General features: G+C 40.9%; 1 protein-coding gene across 4 annotated transcripts in view; it reads right to left on the reverse strand.

Moving 5' to 3' along the window:
* nalcn (sodium leak channel, non-selective) overlaps positions 1–13,296 on the reverse strand; it is an 89,653-nt gene that overhangs the window by 18,934 nt on the left and 57,423 nt on the right. For all 4 annotated transcript variants that reach the window (XM_027166020.2, XM_027166022.2, XM_027166018.2 and 1 more), the window contains 3 exons: positions 1,946–2,082; positions 777–918; positions 432–505 (listed from right to left, as the gene is read on the reverse strand). In XM_027166020.2, coding sequence (XP_027021821.2) covers positions 432–505; positions 777–918; positions 1,946–2,082 — 353 coding nt within the window. The remainder of the gene's footprint in view (positions 1–431; positions 506–776; positions 919–1,945; positions 2,083–13,296) is intronic.

The raw sequence follows: 13,296 nt of genomic DNA on the forward strand, positions 1-13,296 counted from the left end.
CGTTGCCGAGTGCAGCGCGGAATCATTAGTTACGTTTACCCCTCGTCATGTCTAGTCTTTGTTAAGTGTCTTCATTTGTATTGCTTTTGTTATCGTCTTTATGTCTTTGTCTTTATCATTTATTAAACCCCTTTCATTTGAAGCTATCCTGCATACGGGTCTGTCTCCTTCCTCTTCCGATTGTGACACCCCAAAACTACTTTTACAGTTTTCCTGTAATGGAACGAAGGTGTTTATTGCCATCTGCTATATGTTCTGCTTTCCTTCAGCAGCTCAACTTACATCATCACCCTTTCCCTACCATCCTAGACCTTAGACTATGCAAACAGCTCTATAACAGTTCATCTTTGTACCATATACTGTAAGACATGCACAATTTTAGTACAGGAAAGAACTCCGGTAACTCAACCACAAGGTTTTCCCCGACATACCGTAGGATTTTATTGACGGTTGTTTCTTTTTCCAAGAGATTGCGAGCATGGATGCTGAATATTGATTTCCTCAGCTAAAGCAAAGAAATATATTTAGACAGTAAGCAACACACAAGAGACATATTGCAATTCATATGCAGACATCGACAAAAAAATAAAAATAAAAAAATACTTGAAAACATCTACAAACAAGGTCACGCTTTCACTTCTACTGAATGCAGCTGAACATTAATGTGGAACTGTATAGTTACTGCGTATAGCTGCTTATTTATTCACATATCCAGTCAGAGTAACAGTCTGAGCTACAGTATGACTGAGAGAGGTGAACGTCAGTGTGTGTTTTACCTTCTGATCGATGTATTTATTGTCCTCAATGGCCGACCTCTTGGAGTGGTCACAGGAGGAAGATGAGGCGGAAGGCAGCCTGCGGAACAGACAGCTGGGGTCCTGCTGCTGCCGGTCTATAAACTGTTTCATAAAGCTCTCCCTTTGTCACACACAAACATACAAAGCACAAGCGTTTGGTGACATAATCCACTGGAGGACTGAAAGATAAACAATCATCCATTCTGGTACTGTACTTCTTTCAAGCTTCACCATACCATGGGGTCATTTATATTGTGGCGCCCTGAGAGCAGTTAGGGGGGATTCAGTGCCTTGCTCAAGGGCACCTCAGTCGTGGTATTGCCGGCCCGAGACTCGAACCCACAACCTTAGGGATAGGAGTCAAACTCTCTAACCATTAGGCCACGACTTCCCCAAAAGTCGGGTTTGGGTTCGTCCTGCACTCGAGCTGCATGGACAGCAAAGTCTGAGTAAAACCTTATGATCCATTTTAGATCATAAGTGTCCATCAGATCATAGACTTCAGCAGATATTAGACATGAGGAAAATCTAAACCTTTGTACAAAGCATTTAACATTCTCAGGATCACGTGTTTGCTTACATTTAAATAGAAACATTGTGAAAATTCTAAATCCTGTTTAGTTCCCATCCCAGATTTTAGTGTGGTCTCAGACTTTTGGACTCCGCTATAGATGACACAAAGGAACATGGCGTAGAGCAGATAAGATTCATTTCATGAGCAATATGATGAGTTCTACAACTAGTACTACTTCTGCTTGAGGCGTTTTGCACTTGTGTCTCATTTTCTGTTGCTGGAAACACTAAAGATCTGAACTTCCCCCAAAAAAAAACAGTTTATGTCCAAGTCTCACTTTTTCTTCAGTGAATAATTTCACCTGGATGATGTGGATTTGTACCTAGAAACTTCTGCTGTAAATCATAAAGACTTTAATCTATGCTTACTATACATCCTTTTAACACACTTAGTACCTTTTTGTCTATAACTGTTTACTTAATCATATATAATCCCACTATTCAGCCTCTTTTGAGTCTGGCTCATCTGGAGGTTTCTTAGCGTTTCCTTTCCATCGTTATGATCAATAAGGAGCTAAACCTTTAGCTAACGTCCTTTCTGCAAAGCCGATCCGTGATGATGTCACGATTGATACCTGATCCTGGGCACAGTGAAATCTGACGGCAGCTTAGAGATCTTCACCATCTGCGGTCTGTTGGGGAACTTCTCGAATATACGCAAGCGCAATGGGAGTTTCTCTTTTGTGTCAGCGTTGGCCTCACTCTGCTTCAGCTGTGGAGATGATATGTAAAAAAAAAAAGAAAGAAAGAAAAAGAAAAGAATCAGAAAGAAACATTTGTTATGATGAAAGATGATGCAATTCTCTCAAATCGTTTCATTTGCAAACAGAGTTGAGGTTATTTGATGTATTAATAAAAAGATATATATGTAGCTTTTCATCATCTGCAGACTAATGACAGTTTGGGGATGTATTCGAGCATCAGCTGTGGAAAGAGTCGAGGCGGATCAAGAAGGCCAGAAGAAAACGAGTGATGATTCTCAACTATGTCTTATTACCAGCAATGTGTAAGCTCGCATGACAGAGTTTGTCACAAACAAACACACACACACACACACACACACACACACACACACACACACACACACACACACACACACATGCACAGAAAGCTGTGAATTTTTTTGGTTGAGTTCTAAAAGTATTCTGGAGTAATTAAACACAAGCACTGAGTTTTCCTCCATCCCTGACACACCGGAGTCTACAGCTACCATAACTAGGACACTAGAGCAGCATATCAGGGGCATATTTAGTGGCAGTGGTGGCTCAAGTGGTTAAGGCTCCGAGTTGTTGGTAAGAAGGTCGAGGTTGAAGCTCTAGCACTGCCGAGCTGCTTGAGCAAGGCCCTGAACCTTCTCTGCTCCAGGGGTACTGTATCATAGCTGCCCCTGTGCTCTGACCCTAACCTCTAAAGTTGTGATATGTGAATAAAGAATTTCTCTGTGCTGTAATGAATATAAGTATGTGGCAATAATAAAGACATCAATGCCCCATTTTTTATCTAATATCAGCAGACTATTATAATAATATTTCCTTGATAATTTCTATCTTTAGGTGTTCTGTCATCAGGGCTATTTTTAGCTGTAAGTGGGAATCCTCTGCAGTATGCATGATTAAAAAAACACATATTTTCAGCATATCAGAGCACACACTACATCTTCCCCTCTGCTGTATGCTACTATGCAGTGTATTTCTCTGGATTAATGTGGACCTCGATGCGCTGTGACCTTTAATCCTTCTGTAGTTTTATAATGCCACAAAGGAACACTGGTGCATTGCACTGTGAACAAGAGAAACTCTCTTTTTGTAGCACACACTGCGGTTCTGAAGTCCTGCCCAAAGATGGCAGCAGCATCCAGCCTTAAAGAAGTCCCAGCACCACACCACACCACACCACACCACACCACACCACACCACACCACACCACACCACACCACACCACACCACACCTTGGGAAAACAACATCAAAGCAAAACGAACAACACAAAATCCATTTGCATTCCGAAGCAGGACATAAAAACCGAAACAGAACCGTTCAAACCCGGACAAGCGATGGGGAAAAAAAAAATTAAGGTTCAATTATAGCTATAAAATGTTTATGAAAAAAACTAATTGATATTCCTTTGGTGCTTCAGTCTGTCTGAACGCCTGTAGAGCTGATAGAATCTGATGCATTTCTGAGGAGAAACCAAAGGCATGGATGGATGATTATCAGTGGCACTGGAAACAAATCCACAAATGGACCCTTAACCAAACCCTTGCAGTTTCTTACATCCTACCGAAAATCCGAACAGAATAAAAAAGGGTGGGGCAACAGGAAAAAGGGAATAAATTGGATTATATATATATATATATACTGTATATCACTACACATACTACTCCTGTGATATCAGTGATCACTACACCTTCTGCTCTCCATATCTACTGGATTCATCTTGATGCCCTACTCTTTGATGGAGTCTCATCACTTGGACACCACTCGCTGCTGCTGAAAATGAAGCCTAAAATACACAAGATTACCAGTGACAAACCATAAAAATGTTTTTTTGCCTGCAATTGAATTGAGAAATCGGTTTTGTCTCCATCAGTGAGCAGTCGATCAACTCAGCAAAATAGATTTAATGGAAACTAAATCAGATGAATTTCCTGGTTACATGATTACACTATTTGAACATATAGTACACAATTATAGTAAGAAATTGTTTATAACTATCACAACTATCCACTGTAAGACAAATGAGTATGGCTTTTAAATATCTCTCTCCTCTCAAGGCTTCTTCTTCATATTCTTCGTCTCAGGAAATTTTTCCTCATCATTGATTACTTGATATGCTGAATTTATATATTTCTGTAAAGCTGCTTTGTGACAGTGTCCCAGTGTATATTAAGCCATAAGCTCTATTGCTAAAACTATCACAGTTCTACTCCACCCTGTACACTCTATTACATCTTTTTCCACCAGTTATAATTGTATATAACTGTACATTCATTGCTTAACCTAGTTTACATCCGTTTGTGTATATCATCTGTACAAACACTGTATATTTCTTTGTTACTCTTGTACATACAATACACATAATGCACACATTTGCACTGCATAAATAATTATACTTTTTTTTAAGACATATTGTACTGTCTATACAGCTGGCACTTATTTATTTAATGTAGTTATTGTTGTACATATACTGACATACACACGTGGACAAAATTGTTGGTACCCTTCGGTTAATGAAAGAAAAACTCACGAAGGTCACAGAAAAAAACGTTCAACTGACAAAAGTAATAATAAATAAAAATTCTATGAATGTTAACCAATGAAAGTCAGACATTGCTTTTCAACCATGCTTCAACGGAATTATTTAAAAAAAATAAACTCCCGAAACAGGCCTAGACTAAACATAATGGTACCCCTAGAAAAGACTGAAAATAATGTGACCAAAGGGACATGTTAATACAAGGTGTGTCACTAATTAGCATCATAGGTGTCTACAATCTTGTAATCAGTCAGTGGGCCTATATATAGGGCTCCAGGTAGTCACTGTGTTGTCTGGTGACATGGTGTGTACCACACCCAACATGGACCAGAGGAAGCGAAGGAACGAGTTGTGTCAGGAGATTAGAAAGAAAATTATAGACAAGCATGATAAAGGTAAAGGCTATGAGACCATCCTTAAGCAGCTAGATGTTCCTGTGACTACAGTTGCACATATTATTCAGAAATTTAAGATCCATGGCACTGTAGCCAACCTGGTAACAAAAGAATGGTAACAAAAGAGCCCAGAAAGACTTCTAAAGAGATCCAAGGTGAACTTCATGCTCAAGGAACATCAGTGTCAGATCGCACCATCCGTCGTAGTTTGAGCCAAAGTGGACTACATGGGAGACGACCAAGGAGGACACAAATCATAAAGCTAGACTGGAATATGCCAAACTACATGTTGACAAGTCACAAAGCTTCTCTGAGAATTTCCTATGGACAGATGAGACAAAAATGGAACTTTTTGCCAAGGCACATCAGCTCTATGTTCACAGACGGAAAAATGAAGCATATCAAGAAAAGAACACTGTCCCTACTGTGAAACATGGCGGAGGCTCTGTTATGTTCTGGGGCTGCTTTGCTGCATCTGGCACAGGGTGTCTTGAATCTGTGCAGGGTGCAATGAAATCTGAAGACTGTCAAAGGATTCTAGAGAGAAATGTGCTGGCCAGTGTCAGAAAGCTTGGTCTCAGTCGCAGGTCATGGGTCTTGCAACAGGACCCAAAACACACAGCTAAAAACACCCAAGAATGGCTAAGAGGAAAATATTGGACTATTCTAAAGTGGCCTTCTATGAGCCCTGACCTCAATCCTATTGAGCATCTTTGGAAGGAGCTGAAACATGCCGTCTGGAAAAGACACCCTTCAAACCGGAAACAACTGGAGCAGTTTGCTCATGAGGAGTCGGACAAAATACCTGCTGAGAGGTGCAGAAGTCTCATTGACAGTTACAGGAATCGTCTGATTGCAGTGATTGCCTCAAAAGGTTGTGCAACAAAATAAAGTTAGGGGTACCATAATTTTTGTCTAGGCCTGTTCCATGAGTTTAATTATTTTTTTAACCATAAAAGCATAGTTGAAAAGCAATGTCTGACTTTCATTCGTTAACATTTCATAGAATTTTTATTTATTATTACTTTTGTCAGATTAAAGTTTTTTTCTGTGACCATTGTGAGTTTTTCTTTCATTGACCGAAGGGTACTTTTGCACATTTTTATACTATTACTACTTTTTACTATTTATACTATTTGCACAGGTAGATGCTAAATGTCATTCCATTGTTTTGTACCTGTACTATGCTCTCTCTCTCTCTCTCTCTCTCTCTCTCCAGGGCAAACACAGACGAGTGGAATTTGGTTATAAGAAATATAGGCAATATCTGAATGCTGCTTCGCCAATCAAATGTGTAGATTTGTGTCCAAATCTAAGCCGCAGTGTATAAATAGTTTTACAAATACTGAGTGCAGACCAACACAGAGAGTCAAAATGGTACATCATGTTGTGTTATTAGAGCTGAGAGAGATGGATGACATGCCATTAGATATAAGGGTTGAGAGAGAGAGGCATGCTTTGACCTGCCCCTTAAGCACCTCATGGGAGATTTTGTTATTTTGAGTTCAAAATCCTTCAGGACAAAAAAAAAGATAATAAAGAAACCATGTCTGTTGTAGTGTTCAACAACCTTCCTGCTTTCACTGACGCCAACACCAACACACTGAAGCGCTACAGGGACATAGTACATATCTATAGTCCTGAGAGAAATTTTAAAAGCCTGAGGTAAAATGTTCAGATATACATTTAGATGCAACACCTGAAACAAGATATCTGCATCCTAGAGTTGATCTGGAAAAATTCCCACAGCAAGGTAGCCAAGATAACGTATCCCACTCGTTACAACACGCAGCAAAACCCAGAAGAGATGAGTGGCTTTATTCTTGACCTTTTACTGTGGCCTTACTTAAGATCCCTGCTAGTTAGCATCTAAAAAAAAAACTGCTACGGTCATCTTTTCAAGCGCCTGGCTCACGATGGGCTGACGCTGAATTTCCCTATGATACGAAAAACCCCAACAACCGAGAATCTACATTTGTTTCCAGATAACTGGATTGTTTAAGAACGCGAGATTGTTTTTTGTCAGTCCCCAAGGTACCAATCAATGGCTCTATGCTCGGCAGGACCGCTGCAACTGAACGCTCTGCTCAGCAGCAGCTTCTGATTAGCTCTCACCCAACCCTACTCGAGACACGGCCCACTGCAGAGAGAACACATGCTCCCCACTATTTACATCCTTTGTATAAACAGCTGAATAGAAGAACCCGTAAGGCTCCACTATGCTTAGTTCTGCATGCTTGTTTATACATAGCTCTTGTTTATTCCTTTCTTACTAAGACTGGAAAAAATAAAACCGGGAAAACAAATGCGACTGCTGAGTGAACTGAAAAGCTGGAAGGTTGGTGACAGTGATGGTAACCACACAAAGTATCTCATTACAGCGGCTAGTTTACACAGAAGCAAAAATGGATGGTTTGATCGCCTGAGACTGGGTCCAGTGGAGGTGTGCTGATGGAGATTAAGCTGCATTACAAACATATAAAATGACCTGCAGCACAGACATTGATGGAATTGCACGGCTGGGTGAAAAATAGCCATTGTGTTTGCATACTCACTGACACAAGCATACGGGCTACTACTGAGTCTGGCTCCTTTTTTTTTTTTTACATCAACACAGGGTTTCCTAGGTTAATAAAAGAAGTATGTGCAAGAACAGTGCATTGTTTCTCCTCTTCATAATGATTCATGTGATGTGGGGTTTCTCATAAATCAGTGCAGCAAAAGCTAAAAAGCTGCAATTTATGTGGCAGCTTTCAGACATATTAGCGTGATCCATTCATTCCTTTTCACACATTCTTTCCAATTTCAGGCTCGGGTGAACTGCACGTTATGGTATTCTTCAGGTCATCCACCTAAGGAAGACTGAGCTTTTATTAATGATCAATCACTTTGTGGTTTGGAGCGTGTTCACAAACGCAGCCATGATGGATACTGTGTGGCGGAGTCGTATTAATCCTGCATGAATTCAGCCTTCAATTCTGTAGCACAGAGTATTACAGCTGTAGATCAGCAACGATAAATACATATCTAATATAAAGACACATCCAATGGGGCTTGGCGCTGGGTGAGAGAGTGGCCTTAGGCATAGGCTTCTGAGATGGCAGGTATTAGTACAGAAGGAGTTTTGAAGAATGCATAAGGAGACCGAATGCCTCAAATGCCAAAATAGCTCAGTTGGGAGAGTGTTTTATTAAAGATCTAAAGTTCAGTGGTTCAATTCAGGGGTTTCTGCAGCCGGAAACAAAGCCTTGCTTTGGGTAGTGATACCTCAGTGGTTAAGGTGGGGCCCTGAGCAATGCCATTAACCCTCAGTTGTATAATAAAAAAAAAAAAGATAAACATTTGGATGTTATAGATAAGGGTGTCAGCCATGTGCTGTGATGAATCCTACAATAGTCTTTCAAAAAACACCTCCAAACCTTAAAAAAGACCTTTTCCCCATCTTTTCCATCCTTTTATTTTCTTTAGCCACCTTCACAGCCAAGTCTGAAAATCAGAACCAAACTGATTCTGTTGGCTGATTAGGGTAAAATGCTGGGCTGAAATGTGCTTGGAAAACGTTGACATGCTGGTCAGAATATGGTGAAACAAATAAGGTAAACAAACCTTTGCCATATGATGGTAGAAACCAAAAAATTCACCCAAACATGGAGAACACACAGTAGAACTAAATAAATAAACATTGCACAATGCTCCTGAGTAGCGCCCACCCTACCATCCTGAGATCACACATTCAAATCCTGACGATACCACAGCCATCTGTGGGCAGGAGCCAAGAAAGCCAATTTGCAAACACAATCGATCGCAGTGGCAATGTCTGTAAGCTCATGCATGCTCAGACATAACTCTTTCCTTTGAGCGTGTTACACTGCCCTGTGACACATGAGCAAATATGTGAAAAAAGGTTGATTGGCTTCACGTGTTAGAGGAAGCATATGTTAGCCCTCCCAGGTTGGTAGCTGTTATAAAGTATATATATATAATATACCTCTGTCCTTGTGCTCAGCATGTGCCGTATGGGTCATACAGCAGCTCGCATCTATAAGATACAATACTCACCACTCTAAATGTTGAGTTCATGTCCTGCAGTTGGTTCAATTCAGGATCGAATGGCTTCCTTGCTGCAAATGAAACCATGCTAGAGTTCGATCAGGACAGGACTAAGACCATCAGTCAGACGACTTGTTTTGGTCCGTACCCAAGTGTGATCGTTGTGTTCTCATCTGCCTAAAGAAGGACACCAAGGGGGAAAACACAACAGGATACACTTCAAACAAACTCAGCCCTGTGTATGTGAAAGGCAGTGAGAGTTTCGATGTGTCCAAAGCAGCTTTGCAAGTATCGATCATGCTCATCGAATTCAGTCAGAATATTGAAGAATTGCGTTGAGTTTAACTTGTCTATTGCATTTCAGTCTGTCTATGAGGGTTAGGTCAAAATATCTAAAAGTAACAAATCGACTAGACTACTACAATACATCACTCGTGTGCAGAGTGTCCAGTGTACCGCTGGCTAGCTTCTTGATTATGTGTAACTCAGATGTGAAAATTCTTTCTCCATAAATCCATATCATTTGTTTTTATTCAAATGTGCCTTTTTCAAAGGACTGGATATGCTTATTAAGCATACAGTACATAGTTTTACTGGATAATAATAGACTCAAAACAATTCAACACAAAAGTATACAGCACTGAGATCCTTCTCAACAGTACGATATCTTAATAAAGCAATCATATGGGGGTGAGAGAGGGGGGGGTGAAGAAGACAGGCAGTCAGAGAGAGAGAGAGAGAGAGAGAGAGAGAGAGAGAGAGAGAGAGAGAGAGAGAGAGAGAGAGAGAGAGAGAGAGAGAAGACAGGCAGTCAGAGAGAGAGACAGAGAGAGACAGAGAGAGAGAGGGAGAGGACAGGCAGTCAGAGAGAGAGAGAGAGAGAGAGAGAGAGAGAGAGAGAGAGATATAGATAGAGAGAAGAACAAGATAGAGAGAGAGAAGAGAGAGAGAGAGAGAGAGAGAGAGATAGAAGAGAGAGAGAGATAATTTTAGAATAGAGTCAGAGATAATAGAAGAGAGAGAATGGGAGAGAAAGAGAGAGATGGAGAGAGAGAGAGAGAGAGAGAGAGAGAGAGAGAGAGAGAGAGAGAGAGAGAGAGAGAAGACAGGCAGTCAGAGAGAGAGAGAGAGAGAGAGAGAGAGAGAGAGAGAGAGAGAGAGAGAGAGATAAGAGATAGAGAGCGAGATAATAGAGAGAGATGAAAGGGAATACAAGAGTCATATATAATAGATAGGCATCAGAGAGAGAGAGAGAGAGAGAGAGAGAGAGAGAGAGAGTAAACAAACTACAAGGCATCTTTTTACACTAAACACACTCATATACATGCTCGTATACACTCTCATGTACATCCAGGCACAAGAAGCTACAGCAGACAAGGATGACAAAGCACCTAGCAACAGCAGAGTTCTAATTGTAATTCATTGACATACGTAACTCTTTGATTTCCATGGCTTATATGGGCTGCAGTCATTTTTAGTAATAAGCCATGTTTAAACAAAAACAAAGAAGCCAGATGTGCTAAGCTCTTTGTTCCATGTTTGTTACAATTATGGCACACTCAAACGTGTGTCAAGTACGAAGCTGGAGTACAAGTAAAAAAAAAAAAAAGAGGATCACGCAAAAAGCAGAGTGTTTCGGTGAACAACATGTGTGGAGGTGCTGGATGTGCAGCTGATGACACATTTCCTTTTAGTTACCAAAGTATGGGTGATTAGCAAAGGCCAGTTTTGTGCATAATATTTTCCACCTCTCAAAACCGGAACATTAGCGGCATACGTGTTGCTCGGAGCGGTAAATCGAGTGTTCCAGCTGTCTGTATCGACACGTCTTGAGCTCCAATGTGTTTTGAGGACTGAATTTTCTCACAAATGTATCTGATCTGTATCTTACTGACAGTTTATTTCTTTTCTGTTAACGTTGTAAACATTACTGTGTTCTACCTCAGGCATGTAACTAGCTGAATGTATCGGATCAGGTATCAGGTATCGGCTGACGCTCAAAGATTTTATATCGGTACTGTATCAAAAACTGGATGCATCATTTGTGTTATTCTTTCACACTGACACTGCTTAGGGTAAAAGAGGACAGGCTTTAGTCTGTAGCTGTCTGCTCGTGTTAGTAATGTGTTTGCTAACCCCCAAAAAGAGTATTTTGGTTCAGGTCAAAAGGTTGTTGCAGGAAATGGATCATTTTCAAATAAAAAAAAAACAAATAGGTAAACCCTAACAAGTTCTTACACAACAAAAAGTGGGAATAAATAAAAGCCCCACATCAATATGCTTGGTCAAATATCCTGGCCAAAATTGATGCCAATGTCGGTCTGACCAGGAAGCGGCACAGGAGATATTTGGTGTGATTAAAAATATTCCGAAAAAAAATATTTCACGTTTGTTACATCAATTTTTATTCCAGTCACTGAAGCTTGGGTTGGATCTGCTTAAATATTGAAAATATATTTATCAACATATTAACATCTGTATGGGTCAAACTGTTACTACTAATTATTCACTAAGCTTTGACACAGAATAATTATATAAGAATATGTTCCACCATTTACAATTTACCCCAAATATATATATTTATTGCCACTTTCTTCCATAGGACTACCCTAATTTCTTTTTTCATTCATTAGCTGCCCTGTTTTGGTGTGCTTTAGTGCCCACTGTAGCCTTATATTCCTGTTCCTACAGTAGCTGACAGAAGTGGAACCAAACATGGTCTTCTGCTGTTGTATCCTACTGTATCTGCCTCAAGGTTTGCTATTGTATGTTGCATGCACTGCGATGCTTTTCTGTTCATCACAGATGTTAAGAGTGGCTATTAACTGAGAATTATTATAGCCACCCTGTCATCTCAAACCAGACCGACCATCCTCTTCTAATCTCTCTTATCCTCCAAATATTTCAGCCTTTCTGTTTGAAGGCGTTCCTATTAAAGTGACCAGCGAGTATATACTTTGTGTGATCGGCTTGTCGGTCGTATTGTTGTCCCTGATCAAAAAGCAGGAATGACACTGTATACAGTATGTATATGGTTTAGATATAATTATTAGCCTCCATACGCCAATCTCTATTAAACCTTGCTCTTACATGAAATCTGCACACGTCTGTGAGTTTAAGCCCATTATGCATGCACCTCCCTGCTCTCTCCAGACTTGGAGGAGTTCCATAAGGAGCACAGAAAAAGAGCGGGTCATTTTTTCTCTCTCATTTACCCTCTAATGAAGCATGGCAACACTGCATAGGCTATAAAATCCCAGACCACTTAGAAGTGCACCTGTGGCACCCATGGGGCCGGCTGCCAGGTTGCTCGGTGAGGTGGGAGTGACAGAGCATGGCCGCTGTTCTTCCCAGAGCCGTGTGGGAGAAACGGAAGGTGACATTGCAGCCCCTGTGTCCTGTGTGGTGTGACTTTCGTGGTTGCTTCTTATATTCCCCTTGGTGAGACAAAACGTGGTGTTATTTCAAGGCGGGGATGAAGAGGGATGTCACAATAGGTTGGGCTTGTCTGGTCAAATGGAACTTTTTGTGGAAACGTACTAAAGGCGAGAAGAGAAAAGTGGGTCAAGGTAATAGGTGAGACGGGAACAAACACACTGTCTGGAACGGCAGACATCTGGATCGAGCTCTGAGTGTCGGAGAAGGATTTAAAAAATGGCTGGGGCTATGTGAGGCCAGACAAATATACGTGAGCTCTGAGCAGCATGTTGATGGACAGCTCTGTTACTAGAGGGAAATAAGGGGGACGTGCCTGTCATAGCCAGCAGGGACTCCTCTCTCTGCATGTGTGTGCGTGAGCATGTGCATGTGTGTAGGCGGCCAAACAGTGTAGCTCTTCAGAGGTTTATCCCATGTCTGTGTGTGTGTGTGTGTGTGTGTGTGTGTGTGTGTGTGTGTGTGTGTGTGTATTTGTGTGGAGATAAATCAAACAGATACAGCGGTGTGTGTTCTGCACTAGATGGCAGTGTGGTTAGTTTCAAAAGCATAACAAACAACAAACACAGAAGATCACCGTGACCTTTTCTGAAGTTTGAGATTTCCCTCTGTTTGATCCTGCTGAGTCAAGGTATGGGATGTATTCTTAAATATTTATAGCATGCATGGATGAATAGTTGATCGCTCTGTGCTCTGCGCACGGATGTCCATTGTAATGACGAAGCCAAGACACGGAATAAGCACAAGAGAGAGACGCAGATCAGGACAGACATCCCGAATGATTTATTTCAAA

Source organism: Tachysurus fulvidraco, chromosome 6 (assembly GCF_022655615.1).
Source record: "Tachysurus fulvidraco isolate hzauxx_2018 chromosome 6, HZAU_PFXX_2.0, whole genome shotgun sequence".
In the NCBI taxonomy this organism is placed as follows: Eukaryota; Metazoa; Chordata; class Actinopteri; order Siluriformes; family Bagridae; genus Tachysurus; species Tachysurus fulvidraco.